Below are 16,508 nucleotides of genomic sequence, written 5' to 3' on the forward strand. Positions count from 1 at the left end.
GCATGTTTATTCTTGTTTTTATTGCAATTAGAATGTTGTCGATTTCATCGCTTTTGTTGTGCATGCGTTCTTTATGTTCCATCATAAAAAAACATGTGAAATGTGCTTTTATGATTGTTTTTTCACTCTCCCCTCTATATGTGCTACTATTCATGTGTCATGGATTGTATATCTTGTTGTAGTGCTTAGAGATAGACGATTTTTCCTCTTTTAACTTATTTTGTTTCTACTAAAGAGAAACCATTGTGTTTTTTGGATTATATGTAAGTACTCAATTCATATAATATTGTGGGAGGTTTATAAAATGATTTTGATGGCCTTTTCTTATGCGACTAAAAGTACTGTTAAAGAGAAACCATAGTGTTTTCCATTATTGCTATGAAATGTTTCCCTGGTATAATAATCACACAATAAAAAATAACTTTCTATAGCATTTTTATAGTGTTGGAAAAATACTATGAAAAATTTGGGATTTCCAATAACATCACCTATAACAATATTTAAAACGCAATATAGAAAGTCAATGATAGTGTCCTTTTAACGCTATCATAAAGGATATTTGTTGTAGCCGTTCCCTCACCTTCAAAATACATATCTATTATATGAACCATTTCCCTTTATCATTTCTCTTTCAATTTTTTTTAGTAGTTCACCACAGTGATGAAGGCCAACTTTGTGAAACCAAATTTCAAGACAAGACCCCTATGAGGAAGTTAACTAGGTGGTTTACATTACTTCTATATTAGGGTCATGTTTATTCTACCGAAAAACGTAATAAATCAATGACAATGTGAAAAGTGGGCTCCATTTAATTACTTTTAATGTTGTTTACTTATGTTCTACATCCGTACTGACACATGAGACCAACTTCCAAATTTGTAACTAAAAAATACAAATTGATTGATAAGCGGAGCGTGCTAAATCTAATTACGTCTGGAAATTATACGTCGTATCGTTATCATTATGGTTACCATTATTGTTACTATTCCAAAGGAAAAGTTATGAATTTTAACACCTTTATTATTACCATTATCATTACTGTTAATATTTGACCCTTAGAGGTAGCGCTAACGGTCACGATAACACTAAATGTGACATAATTCATAATTTTAAATAAACATGATCAAAAGCAATCAATTATATTTGCAATTTGGACTCATTATAATTGATCCACCAATGGAATTCCATTATGATTACACCAATTCTCATTCCAATTTAGTAAACGTGGCCTAGATGTAATAACAACTGTGAATATTGATCGATAATAACGAAGTTATGGAAGTATCTAGAACATGTTTCTCTAGATTTTTGTTGTAACTGTTCACTTAGGGCTTTCCTTGATTCTATTTATTACAATAGACTTAGTTTGCATGTTGATTTTTACTAACTTCCAAATTGAATCTTTAAAAATTGTTGTTCCTCTTTACATCCCAAAATTCTACATGAACATAACCCTCAAAATTTAAGTCGAAAAAACCCTAAATTCATTTAATATGAGTAAATGTATATATTGACAACATGTAGTTGGCAGTGACGGATAGTATATTTTATTAATGGATAATGAATGGTAATCAAATTTGGAAAATCATCGAAAAAAGTTTGATTTTTCTTAAGTTAAAGAGGTGCTTTTAGACTACCAACACAAGAGGACATAAACAATAATAACCCAAAGAGAACGATGTTAAAAATAAAACAAAGACAAAGTGTTAGAAGAAGGGGAAGAGCACACACACTCTTTAGAAGCTTTCGTAATATAATGCACGAATACTACCTAACAAAATGGCTCATTGAAATGGTATGAACCATAACAACACCAACTGTTTGAGACCTAAACAAAACTTCATCTTCTTTGGTAACTTCATCCCTTACCATTTTGCACCCATTTCCCTCCTTTGAAATATTCCCTTGTATATATATATATAGACTGATGAAACAGCCTACCAAGTTCAAGATTTTTTTTTTAAATTTATTTTTAAACAAATACTTGAATCGTCAAACACATGGAGAGGTTCAAAATTGCATTCTCATTAGCCACTTTGTGTGTTCTAGCTCTAATCCCAAAGATGGAGGGGCAAGGAGGATGGGCGCACCCACCGCCGCTGTTGCCTCCACGCCCACTTTGTTCTTCACAATTTGCACTAGCAAGCTACGCATGTGCGAGGCTGCCAGTGAACCCAGAGCCCATCCCAATTCCTCCGCCTCCGTCACCGGATGCAGAAGAAGCCCACGGGCACAGGCACGGGCACGGGCACGGGCATCAGCATCACCGTGGGCACCACCACCACAGCCAGTCACCGGCGGCAGAGGAATGTTGCCGATGGGCCAGGCAAGTGGATAGCGAGTGCGTGTGTGAAGCATTAGTTCATTTGGCTAACTTCTTGGTGCGACCTTCGCATGCGTTTACCGTGGCTATAACTGACGACTGCGTTGTCACCTACTCTTGCAATGGACGACTCAGGATTTGATCGTTGCCTCTTCGTAATTTCCGACAACTACCCCACTCACATTTAATAAATTTTTATTTTTATTTTTATTTCTATTTCTAATTTCTTCAGTGAAATCAAGAACCCCATCTACTCTAATATTATGCAAATTAGTTTATACCAAAACTGTGGCACTTCGACTTAAATTTAGGTCATGTTTTCTATATTATCTTAATATAATTTTATTTATTATATTTAGCTTTCTTTCATTAGATATGTAATCGTATTAGTAGATGGTGCTATGATATTTTGATATATTGTGTTTTGTGTATTGGTAAAGTTGAATCGATCGATCATTTATTTTTTGAATGTCATTTAATAATGCTATTTCTCATAGAATATTGCATCGGGATACGAAACTTGACTGGATTTATCATTTTAGCACTAGTAATAGACTAAAGTGTCAAGTTTGTAGACTTGCTCGTTGTACTATTATTTATCATGTTTAGTGTGAGCGTATTATGCATTTCTATTGGTACTACTTTGTGTTCTCCCCAATTGATTAATCAGGTTCAAACTGTTCTTTCTAAGATTTTTATTTACTGTTCTATGTGACTTGGAGCTTCTCTTGCGGATACCTAAATCACTTTTTCTCCTTGAGATCTTTTCCTTGAGTTATTTGTGCATTATTTTTATGTTTAGTTGATTTTAGTTTCTATTAATTTCCTTGTTATTATTGTCTTTTGAATGTGTCTTGATCGCCAGTCCAGCTGTGAGGTTTCTTTTTTTTTTTTTTAATTTGTTGTCTTTGAAAAAAAATTATTAAACTTCTTTTTTTGTTATGAAAATATCATTCATGTAACAAATGAGATAGTTATTTTTTTTATTATTATTATTAAGCATGAAAGGGGCTTAAAATTGATATAATATTGTCTTTTTATAACTAATTTTCAAGTATGGAATGTTAGACTCCTAATTTGGTATGGGTATTAAATATTCTTTCATAATTTTATTATTTTTTTCTAATCGGTTTCAATACCCATTTTTTTCCTTTCATTTCATTTAGGTTTTACCCATTTTGTCCTTGAATTTCAATTTCTGCGTATTTTTACTCTTACAGTTGGTGTACTTTTGCTTTCATTTATGCAAACTAGTAAGACACGGTGGATGCACATGGTTTAAAATATTTATAATATTTATAATGTTTTTGATTTAATAATGATTATATATTTTTAAACAAAGATTAAAATTATGAAAATCAAATATATCTATTTCTTCTTCATTTAAATAAAAATATAAATAACAAAATTGTCGTAGAAAATTTTGAGATATAATTTTTAATGTAAAAATAAGATTTTTGAATGAATACACTTGTAAATGAGTTTAAATTTTAAATATTTGACATGAATAAAAATAAAGAAAGAGAAAGTGATTATAAATAGATGGGACTAATAGAATTAAAATACATGTGGTATAATTGAAATGAAATTGATAAGAAAAATAGATAAAACAAGATAACTTATTATTTAATCTTATTTGTTTATATTAGTCACATATCTTTCTATGTTCTCTATATTTCTTTTATATATATATATATATATAAAATGTGACTTATATATATAAATTGAATTGGGTATATGATCACATTGAGAAGAAAATTAGGATTAGTAATAAAGTAGAACTTCCTATTGTGTGCATTTCTATTTCACTTCAAAGCCATCTAAATGCATTGCTAAGTTTTGGACAAATTCTATTTTAAGAAAAATTTCACCAAAAATATGACAAAATTTATAATCTTGTAAATGTGAGAACTGTCAGTAGACTTGATGCCTTGAACTGTCAGCTGTTCTATAGTAAACTAAGACAATTGAAGTCACATAATTTCTCATTATGACAAAGTTTGTTCTCATAACTATTTATTTTGGCATTGAACACCACTTGATCTCATGTGTGTTTTAAAGAAATCACCTTAAAATTCTCATTGCAACGACCCCTTCACACTCGTATAGGTAATTCCTATAAAAAACATCATATATGTTCTTTTCATAAATAATTATTCAACAACTTATAGAAATCATTAAAAGCACAATGCTTAGCCTAAAACCACATTTGCACTATCTCATCATCTTTAGAATGGGTAAGAAAAAACAATCAATGCAGCGCTCACTAAGTTATCTAGAGGTCGATTTTCTAGTTGAGCCTAGATCTTGGAATCTCCAGTCAACTAAATTGGGTTACCTCTCTAGTTAACTTTTTAAAACTAAAGGCTTTAGTCTCATTCTTCTTGATGAACTTTGAACCAAATCTCCAATTAGGCCTTTTACAAGTGCATCTGCAATATTATTTTCTGAACTTACAAAGTCAATTGTGATAATTCCACTAGAAAGTAGTTGTCTGATTATATTAAGTCTTCGTCATATATGTTGAGACTTAAAGAGCTATACCAAAATTTTATATACAACTTAAACATATCCCATAATTGTTATCCAATATTCTAAAACTTGGATTATTATATTAGAATAACCATTTTTCTCAAATACCCCACAATAATATAATGTTTTAAGAAGGTTTCAACCTTTCCATTATTCAGAAGGAATTTTCTATGTTCTCATATATAAAATTTCATATAGAATATAATTAACCTTCAACCACGGGGAGATATATTCATGAAATGTGTCTTATCCCAATTTCGGAATCAATCATTTTATAGATCATAAATTTTTTTACTTTAAATTTCATTGCTATGACAACTTCTGTCTTATATATATTATTTTTCTCTAATGATTTTCATAGCTTTTTGTCAAATCTATCACTATACACATTATATAGTGTGGTATCTAGTCCACTCAAAATGTGGATCTTGCATAAATATTTTGCATATATTTCTATTCCTCAAGTGCAAACAACTTTTCTTCGTTGGTTTCTCCTTCAACATTACAATGATATTTTTTTTCTCCAAAAAGCTTGTCATATTTCAAGTTGTGGTGGAGAATTGAATTTATCATCATTTGAGATCACTACAATTAAATTTCTCACACCACCACAATATGGTACAACAATTTCGTATCATTGATGCCATCACTAGAAGAAATAATGTATACGATAGCTAACGAAAAAAAGGCTATGATAGACATTTTCACTACAAGAAAATATATTTTTAGCGATAAATTTTTAGTACCACAAGCCATTTTTGTTGGAAAAAGGCGACTTATAGCAACATGTTAAAGATATGTCACAAAATATCATTATTAGCAACGTATTTTTAATCCACGTCACTAAAAGAATTTGTAACATGTCAATTAATGCTATTCACACGAGGCTTCCTGAGAAACATATTTCGTGGAGTTGAACATGAGTTGATGTTGGTGTTGATTTGATTTGATGTCATGTGGTTTGATCTCTAGTACTTGATCCATTGATTATCTCTCAGCTGAATGGATGTGCTTGATTTGAAGAAGAAAAGCACCAAAGATTCTTGAAGTAGCAATCTTTGAAGAAGAAAAGCACCAAAGATTCTTGAAGTAGCAATCTTTGAAAAGTTTTTGTCTTCAAGGGTTTCTGTCTTCTAAGAGTGCATGATGAATTCTCTCTGGGTTCTTTGAATGTAGAATTGCTAATCCCTTATGAATGAAGAGGACTTCTCTATTTATAGAGTTCTCAGGTGAGCCTCATGAACTTGGGCTTGGTTGGTCCATGGGCCTGACCTTTGAGTCCAATTAGTTAGACTTGGGCTTGGTTGATCCATGGGTCGAGCTTTTAAACCCAATTAGTTAGTTTTGGGCTTGATTTGACATTTGGATCCAATTCAGCCTATTTGTGGACTTAGAGACTTTAACTCGATAATATTAAAGATAATATTAAATTGAACAAGTAAATTTTATCCAATTCAACGGTCATGATGAAATCACGTGGCGTCATCAAAATTTGTCTTCAACTTCAATTTGTAACACATGTCACTTCCTAGTTGGTCCCAAATTTGATGATTTTGAAATTTCGTCATTAATTTAGTGAATGATGTAGCAGTGTGGCAATTTGTGATTGGTCCAAAATTTCTCGTTCAACAAACGGCACTAAATATTAAATACTTTTAGCAACATATTAAAATGTTATTAAATATATGGCCAAATTATTTCTCCCCATTTCCCCCCTTAATATTACATTTTCCTTTTATTTTAGTTTTTTACTTTCACTTCCCCCATTTCCTCCTTAATTTTCCTTTACCTTTATGTTTTGCCTCTCAAGAAGCCCTCCACACGAACGGCGCTCAAGAAGGATGCTCCCTCCTCATGAACCGTGCTGAAGCTCTCGAGCGCTCCCTCCCGCCAACGTCGACCACTCCAAGCGAACGCCAACACTTCTCCACTCGAACGCTGACCTCTTCTCCCAAATTTCAGCCACTCCACCGCTTGCCTATGATTTCACTACTCCCAAATGCCGACCTTCGTGGATTGGACGTGAGTGCTATTTTCACTGCTCCCGAACGCCAATTTCACTGTTAGGTGGCCAAGTCTTTAAAGGTATGAATCTTATTCAATCTCTCTATCTTTACTTTACCCTTATTACTTCTCAATAGACATTTATTCAAAGAAGAAGATTATGAGATGATGTTGCTCTTAGTTTATTGTTTGTTTCTTCAAGTCAAGTGTTTTCAATTTGACTTAATTTGACATAAAAGAATTAAGTTAAAATTTTGGGGGAAAATGAGAGAGGGAGTTTGCGGAAGAGAGAGGGAGAAAAAGAGAGATTAAGAGATAAATTGGGTAGTTGCATCCAATCTTTGAGATCTTCATGGTGGAAAAATTAGTCATGACCTTCATTTATACCACTAGAAACTGTTATGCAAAAGGAAAAAAAAAAATCACATTAGCATCTCATAATTGGGATTAAATTTCTTCCTTTAATGTGCTAAACTAGTAAACTGTGACAAAGAGTATTATAGTTTATAACTACAAAGGCTAAAACATACCAAATTCAATCTAAAAATAGAAAAAACTAATCCAAGTATGATCTTCGTGGTTGTTTATGTGCGTTTTATTTTTCTTTCTTAAGTTGATATTGGGGTGATAGGGAAGAAAGAGAGTAGAAGATATGTTGATATTTGTTTTCAAGGGTTTAAAGGTTAGGGAAAAAATTAATAATAATAAAATGAAATTCTTGAAACCCACAACCATAGAGGTTATGGCATGGAAGAGAGTGGGAGATAGTTGGAAGGTTTTAAAAATTAAATAAACAAATAAATTGAGAAGTTAAGAAAAATTTAGGAAGCCATCAAGTTGGAAGATTAAGGGTATGTTTTCAATCATAAGTATTATTTTTCCACTTAATATGACATTGACACTAATAAGATCTACCTAACTTTGATTAGTAATTTGATTGCCTATTTGCAATTTACCTAAGACTTAGATTCTAACACTTTCGATTTCTAATTTAGGTACTTCTTTTTGTACTTTTTATGGACCGTAGTTGGATAAATTTAAGAGATCAAAGGTCTAGTCAATATTCTAACAGTGTTGATAATTTTATCGAAGTTGCAAAGAATTATTTAGATGAAGAAGGAAGAATAAAATATCTTTGTTCATACTGCGTGAATACCAATTGGAATAACTTAGATGACATAGAACGTCATTTATATACATATGGCATGTCTCCAACTTGTAGCCGATGGATATTCCATGGAGATACAGTTGATCTTTCTCCATTTTTAAGAACTAAGTCAAGGTTTATAGGTGCAACATTTTCAGATTCAGTTGAAAGTAAAGAAGACAATGAAAATCTCAAAGCAAACAATAGAGATAGAGATAATATGAAAGATGAGATGCTAGAAACGATTCATGATTTACATGGTTCAAAATTTGATGAAACTAGAATAGAAACGAACGAGGAAGATGGAACAAGTGGAGTTTTTCATGAAGTAGAAGAGGAGTTATATCCAAGGTGTCTAAAGTTTACTTCGTTTAATTTCTTAGTGAAACTTATGCACGTTAAGGTACTTAATCATTGGAGTAATAAAAGTTTGCATGAGTTAACAATTAAATATATTAATTTTGAAGAAAAAACTACAAAAGTTTATTATGTTTACCGAAAAGGTCTAAAATTTAAAAAAAAAAAAAACAAAACAAAGAAATAAACAACCACAACAAATAATAAAACGAAAAGGAGTGCACTCTTCTACAAAAATAAATAAGTACACATGTAGTTGTTTTTAATTATATGTGAGTGTGATTATACCTTTTTTTTCTTTTTCCTCTCCTCTCTTTGCTGCCCAAGTTTGCCCATTTTATTCTCTTTTCTCTTTAAGAAAACAATTTAAAAATATATATAAAATAAAATAACACACAACTATAAGAATAAAAGATATAAACAATTAAAATTGAGGATATAATATTTATTTATTTTAAAATGAATAACAAAGTAGGAAGATAAAGATTCTCTTCGATTTCTCATAACCCTTTTATATTAGTATATAATTATATTAAAATAATAAAAAAAAACAGTAGAAATTTATTTTAATACCCCAACCCTACGTATGTTATCAATTCAAACTATAAACCATAGTATTAAAATTTCTTTTGTACTCTATTTCGTAGTTAACTATGTACTATTTGTTTTCTTTTGTTTTTTTGTTAATCATTATCTAGTGTAATCTTGATACGTCTATCTTCCGTATTTTAGATCTTTGTATCTATGCTTCCTTATATTAGTCGTCTTCAATTTTGATTGAATAATATACAGAAAATGTCTCATCAAGTCTTTTCATTTTTTTAATTTTTTTAATTAACATCCTTTATTCTCTTCCTTAAAAGAAAAAGTTTAGAGAGAATAGATTCACCAATTTTCATTATGAATGGAAGATCCCTAAAGAATTCTCGTAGAAACTTCACGTCTAGTTAGAGTCTTCAATGGCGGTGGCAACAAAAATCTACTAAAAAAACGAAGTACCATCTTGAAATGGAGAATGAAAACTTCAATACTATCATTCTAAATTCTTTCTATCATAGAACACATTTTGAAAATGGATAAAGGGCCAAATAATAACAAAAAAGTTTGTATTTAATTATATTATGAAAAATTGGTAATTACAATGTATATCTATAAAATTTATAGTTATAATGTGAAGGGATGTGCCTATATCAAATTTAGTAACAATGTGAAGTGATGCATCCAGTCGAAAAGATGTGATATCTTTTTCTAAGAAATGTATTCGTCTAAGAAATTATTATAAACATTATGAAGGATTGTGAGGGTAAAATAAGAATTCTCAACGCTTTAGAGGTAAAAAGAAAGAGAAAGATTCTCCTCTTATTGCCCCAGTTTAATATAGTTATTTGATATTTCAATTTCTATATAATTTTTTCACTTCTGAATTTTTTTTTTTTCACATTTAAGTTTTTACTGAACATGTATTTTTCGTTTTTTGGTTTGTTAATTTTGGGAAGTAAAAAATGAATGTCCTTCATTTTTCTTTTTTTGTCTTTTTCTTTGTCCTTTTGTTACTATTTTACCAATGCTGTGTCGTTTAGTCTCTTTTTTATATTTAATTAGGCTTCTATTTAAGATGGTTGTAGTTTTTAAAATAATCGTTGGCAGTTGTACTTTTAAAAAGATCAGCAGTAAATGAAGTAAAATATTGTTTGGTAAATTTTAGCTTAAACTTCAAAAAGTAGATTATAATATTTGGTAAATAAATACTAAAACATTTTATTTTAGATATAGTAACTAAAATAGACTTATAATCCACTTTTTTTTAAAAGAAAATTGTAATTTGAAACTTTAAATAATTGTTTAGTATGGTAAATTTTGTTAGTTATAGATTAGTTTTAAAATATTTTGGAAAATAAATTTATTTAAAAAAATCAATATGGTATTTAAAAACAAAAAGATGCATTTAACTCAAAGTATAAAACTGAAAACCAATTATTAATTAAAACTTTTGATTTTAGGACAATCTAAAAGTTAGAGATACTATGTGAAATTAACTTATTTTTAAAAGTGATTTTAACGAATTTAATTTAAATCTATGTTACCAAATTCAGAAACCATTAAGATTTTTATAAATAGCTTTTTGACACAACTAACACAATCACAAACGTAACCTGTAACGACCTGAGTTCAGGAGGGGTACATGAATAAACCGATATCACATCCGAACGAGAGGGATCCTGAAGATATGAAAATATGATTAAGAAAGGCTTAAAAGAATTGAAAGTTACTACCTATACCAACAAGGTGCACCTTCCTTTTCGGTGGCTCAATCATAAGAACTCCAAAGTTATCCTATGTTGGGTGACCTCCTGGGAATTTTCCTAGGATGCATGTGAGTGAGGATAAAGCGTGCTGAAAGGACTCGTGTTGGTTCTCAAGGGAGGGAGGATACATAACCAGGACTCGTGTTGGTTCTCAAGGGAGGGAGGATACATAACCAGGTCGCAGGGGACGTAGAGGAATGCCGGAGCCATTAGGGACCGAATCCGAATTTCGAATAGCCTATATTATATTTCCTATATATTGTATGATGAAATATTTAATCTATTAGGATAGTTGTTCCAACGTTCAATTGCATTCATGTTTAGCTCATTGGAATTGGATCAAATGTTGGGCTAAGGACCATATTAATTTTTTTTGTACATAGTACGAATATTTGTTTTCAACTACATCTATTTAGGAAAAATATCATTTAATAATCCTAAACTTTAGGTAATATATCAATTTAGACCCTAAATTTTTGTAAGTGTATCTATTACACCCTTCATTTATTTTTTGTTTGGAAAAACCTCGTGAACTTTTATAAATGAATCAATTTATAATCTTAATCATAATTTATGATGAGATAAATTTATTGTTGGTTAGGTTGTTATATATTAACATACAAAATGAGGAAGAGGGGTGTTCAAAAAATGACCCGAAAAAACCGATCAACCCAACCCAACCCGTGTGGTTTGGGTTGAGTTCAAATAAATAAAAATTTTATGGGTTGGATTGGTTAATGGATTCACCTAATATAACCCGAACCAAACCGAATTTATTATTAACTTTAAAATATATTTTTTAATATATTTTTTTCTTACTTATAACATAATTATTTATACATATATTGATTTTAATTTTATTTAATTTCAATATTTTTTGAATAATTTATTTTTCAACAATTCTTAGAAGTAGTTTCTTTACAGTTTAAAAAGAAAATTTTCACTATATAAATTGAAATTGAGTTGTTAATCTTAATTCAATATATAAAAATAATTAAATTAGACTTTTACATATTTACATTTTGTTCCTTTTTAGAATAAAATTTTAAATAAATGACCCGATTAACCCGAACCAACCCAACCCAACCCAAATATTCCATGGTTGGGTTGGGTTGGGTTCATTTTTTAATAAAGATTATTTTGGTTGAAAAAATTTACAACCCGAACAATTGGGTTGGGTCTAAAAAGTCATTCAACCCAACCCAACCCAATCCAACCCATGAACACCCTTATGGATTTTGTAGACATTTGAAAACATTATTGCCTATATTTTGAATTTTTGTAGACATTATGGTCTTTCTTGTGAATTTTGGAGACTTGTTTTGTTATAATAGATTTTGAATATGTTGTTGTAGATTGTGGAATCTTATGTGTTTTCTATTGGTGATTCCAAGCTTTTTTTTCTTAAGGGAACCGATGGAACCAAACCAACCCAACTTATTTTTTATGGGTTAGTTTGGTTCGGATTCATAATTTAACAAAGGTTAGTTTGGGTTAGAAAAATACACAAGAACCATAGGATTAGACCGAAAATATCCTTAAATTCAATCCAATCCAACCCAACCCACGAACATCCCTGTCGGGAAGGAGTGAGAATATAAATTTGAGTGACAATTGACAAATGGCGAGAATGGACATTTGTGTTATTAAATCTCAGGTTGTAATTGGAATATAGATGAATAAAGTATTTTGAATGCATGGCAATTTGCAATTGGGATAAGTGCTGCTGTGCGTAAATTTAAAGTCCCCTCATGCATTCTCAATCTTCCACCTAAAAGACATCTCTTTCTTCAAAGTCAATATATGCCTACAATAGTAATATTTCAATTCTCTTCTCATCATATTGACCTAAATCAATACACCATCCTTTTAAAAAAATATATATGAAAATGAGCATCATCTTTTCCAATGTCTCCATCTACATGGTATGTGTGTATAAGAAAAGTATTTAAATACATACATACATATATATTGCAATCTAATTTAGGTCGAGTCACGATTTGCATCCTTATCGTCCTCGTCATATCTCATAACCAAAAGAAAAAAAAATTTATTGATCATGGAGTAACCTAACAAACATAATTGCAACTCAATTAGCATATAAATATTGGTGTTTGTATAAAATATGAAATTGATAGTTTTGTATAAAACATCAAATCGATAGCTCTTTCTAAATGAACATGGATATATATTATCCCTTGATTACATGTTGCATTACATAATTTAATATTTATTTTAAAAAAATTTCTTGTAACTAATAGATTCTTTTGCAAATTTGTTGAAACTAATCTAAATTTTTTTTCAAAAAAATATATTATTTAGAAATTACTTATTTTTAAAAAGTGATTTTTTTGGACAATTGTAAGTATAGCAATCAAACCCAAAGTATTTACAGATATAACAAAATCTAGATTATACTTTCAAAGTCTATCAATGATAGACCATATCAGTATAGGTCTATCGGTGATAGATTTGCTGGTAGCACTTTGCTATAATTACAATTATTTTAAAATGCTATTATATACTTAATTATTATTTTTAAAAGTGCTACCTAATATATCCACTTTTCAACTTTCTAGGATTGAATTACAAAAATCATTAAATGTCCATTCTCTCTTCTCTCTATATTCATTTATGTCTTTGTTTTTCTCTTTTCTCTCATTCTAACTTTTTTCTCGTCAACTTCAATCCACAAGTATTTTTTTTTTTTTCCTTCTGGTGATCCAACTACCACATAAAACATAACAGATTACATTAAAGAAAGAAATAAATGCAGAAATAAATTAAATTATATATTTTCTCCTTCTTGCGAATCGACTACAATAATCATCCCCTCTCTCATTTCCCGATTCCACCACAGCTTGTGTTGAAGACAATAACAACCAAGCAAAGTCAGCAGATCAATTAGCAACTCAGCTTAGAAGAGCAAGAAAGAAAATTCAAATGAAAAGATGAGGTGGAGAAATTCCAGAAGGCTCTACAAGCATAAATATGTTAGAAAGAATATTTCTCTCAATCATTTGTAATGGGACAACTGTATTAATATTATTCTTTTATTAATTTATTATTTAATATTATTTACCCTATTGCTAGGATTTCCAATGTATAAAAAGGTCAATAAGGCCTCTCGATTAATGTATGGAAGAAAGGTTGGAATTCTCTCAAATTCAAATTACTCAAAAGTTTAACTTGGTATTAGAGCTTAAAATGGCCAACGTTAGATCCTCCACAACCTCGAAAATAGCCACCAGAACCACGTTGTTTAGCAGTCCTCCACTAAACCAGTTACTCGATCAAATCACGACGATCAAACTAAACAGAGGAAATTATCTTATATGGAAGACCTTAGCAATGCCAATCCTCCATAGCTATCATTTGGAAGAGCATCTATTCGGCACAAGCCCCTGTTCACTGGCATATGTTGAATCGATAGTGGGAAACACCATCATCGATGACAGCAGAGATGTCGCAAATGTCAAAAATACTAAATCTGCTGCCAGTAGTGGTGCATCAAGCTCAAGGACAACTATGATCGTCAATCCCCAGTATGAAGCATGGATTACCACTGATTAACTTCTGCTCGAATGGCTCTAAAACTCCATGACATCGAAAGTTGCAATCCAACTCATAGGTCATGAGAATTCCAAGGGACTATAGGAAGCAATTCAAGCTCTGTATGGCATTCAATCTAGAGTTGAGGAAGACTATCTTCGTCGAGTGTTCCAACAGACAGGAAAAGGTAATATGAAAATGAGTGAATATCTTAATCTAATGAAATCTCATGCTGACAATTTAGGCCAAGCAAGAAGCCCTATTAGCAATCGGTCATTAGTATCATAAGTTATGTTGGGATTGAATGAAGAATACAACCATGTAGTTGTTGGAATCCAAGGTAAGGGTGACATGTCTTGGCTGAATATACAGGCTAATCTACTTTCATTTGAAAAGAGGTTAGAACATCAAAACACCCAAAAAAATATCAAGTGAATTCAGTCATAATACCACTGTGAACGTTGTCTACAACAAGAACTCGAGTGAGAATAAATATATATTCACTCAGAACAACAATTAACAATGTTTTAATTGGAACAGAGGAGGCGAAAATAGAAACAGAGGTCGAGGGAGAGGTCGATACAAACCCACTTGCCAGGTATGTGGAAAAATTGGACACACTGCTGAAATTTGTTATAACAGGTACAAGAAGGACTTATGTCCTAATCAGAACCAAGCCAAACACAATGGAAATTCAAACACCTCTGGACAAAACTCATATGGAAATCAAAATTGTGTTGCATTTATGTCGACACAAGCCAATTATCCCTTACTTGTAAATGTTGAAATAGTAGGTGACCCCAACTGGTATGTTGACAGTGGGGCCACAAACCATGTCATTGGTGTTGGGTTTTATGTCCTAAAACTCGTGGTTTGTAAAACAATGGAACTTATTCTGAAAAATTCAATAATTGTGTTATTAAATAGATGTATTGCTTATGAGAAATCTAATAAACCTAAAAGTCCTTTGACTATTGGATGAGTACTTGAACTTTATGTGGAGATATACAAATGGATCGGGTTCAAGTAAGTAATCAAAATGATCTATAGTATATGAATAAGATTGGGTACCTTATTATGGTAACACTATTGGATGCGGCCTGCTCTGTAGTTATTACAAAGAGTTGTAAAGTGCTACAAACGAAGTGATCCTAATTCGTTCATGTTGAAACATGAGGAGTGGAGGTTTCCTTGTGCAAAAAGGTTTGTACAAAATTGGACCATGAAATTAGTCACTCTTACTTTATAACGTTGTTTACTGTTTAAGACTGACTATTTCAAAGCATGACCTAGGTAACTTGACCTTAATCCTGAGCTAACTATGAACTCCTATTTATTTGGAATTATACTTAGATTTGCATAGGTGAGGGTTGGCTCAATAGCGCTGACTCAATAACCTCCCATTTCAGGGGTAAGATTGGATAGATAGCTGGGGACATATGGTGCAAGACGGAATTCATTTCTACCCGCTTGTAGGGATAGTAGAGAGGTTGTTCCCTTACAGCTGATTCTGGGTCTTGAACAAGAGGCCCCGCCTCCCATTGGCTCAAGAGGGACTCGGTTTTATTGATTGGATCACAAAACAATTGTTCATTAGGGGATCGGTGGGGACATAAGGAACAAGAGGTAATTTCGGGGGGTAAAATAGAGATTCGATCCAACCGTTATTACGAACAACCTGTGAATAGTTGACTTACTAATCATGGTTATATCGAGTGGACATAATATATCTATAGTGAGGAGGAGTTCAATTATGAGCTTTAGTACAGTGACCCTTTAATTAATGAATGGGAGTTAGATTGGTCTAGTGAGTTTAGTCGATTAATCTCGGATCATTGGAGCCCATGATTTGTAGGTCCACCCCCTACTAGCTCGAAAATGGATTAGCTCTAGAGTATCGTGATAAGTTAATTTGAAACATTCAAGTTAGAATCAAACGGAATTGGAGAATACATATATATTTAAATGTGATTTAAATATATGAAGATGGAATTGTGTAAAATTAATTTATTATTGGATATTAAATTAATTAGAATTATTTAAATTATTTAAATAATTATTTATTAATTTTATTAGAAAATTAATTTATGAAATTAATTTGTAAAATTAATAATTTTTTATTTTAGAAATCAAAATTGGATTTTGGAATTAGAAATTACACAAAAAGAAAAAATGTGATTTTTCAACTTCATCTTCAAATTGCTCATAAACAACCCACCATCTTCAAACTTCATTTACTCCAAGCGTGAGCTGCATCACATGTAGCAAATCTCTTTGCATGATACTC

General features: G+C 31.1%; 1 protein-coding gene, 1 long non-coding RNA gene and 1 pseudogene across 2 annotated transcripts; all 3 read left to right on the top strand.

Moving 5' to 3' along the window:
- Nucleotides 1-1,997: 1,997 nt before the first annotated feature.
- On the top strand, nt 1,998-2,465 carry LOC150035883 (Tetratricopeptide repeat (TPR)-like superfamily protein). Its single transcript, XM_090313497.1, has one exon. The coding sequence runs from the start codon at nt 2,001-2,003 to the stop codon at nt 2,463-2,465; it is 465 nt and encodes a 154-aa protein (XP_090169623.1). The 5' UTR covers nt 1,998-2,000.
- Nucleotides 2,466-7,875: 5,410 nt separating this feature from the next.
- Nucleotides 7,876-16,508, top strand: part of LOC150035884 (uncharacterized) — a 70,703-nt pseudogene continuing 62,070 nt past the window's right edge.
- LOC150035885 (uncharacterized) lies at nt 13,808-15,147 on the top strand. The gene is made up of 2 exons (XR_016529642.1): nt 13,808-14,408; nt 14,762-15,147. It is a non-coding gene; the product is annotated as an uncharacterized LOC150035885 (long non-coding RNA).

The sequence above is a fragment of the Benincasa hispida genome, chromosome 5, assembly GCF_027475165.1.
Source record: "Benincasa hispida cultivar pf3 chromosome 5, pf3_genome.v1.1, whole genome shotgun sequence".
NCBI lineage: Eukaryota > Viridiplantae > Streptophyta > Magnoliopsida > Cucurbitales > Cucurbitaceae > Benincasa > Benincasa hispida.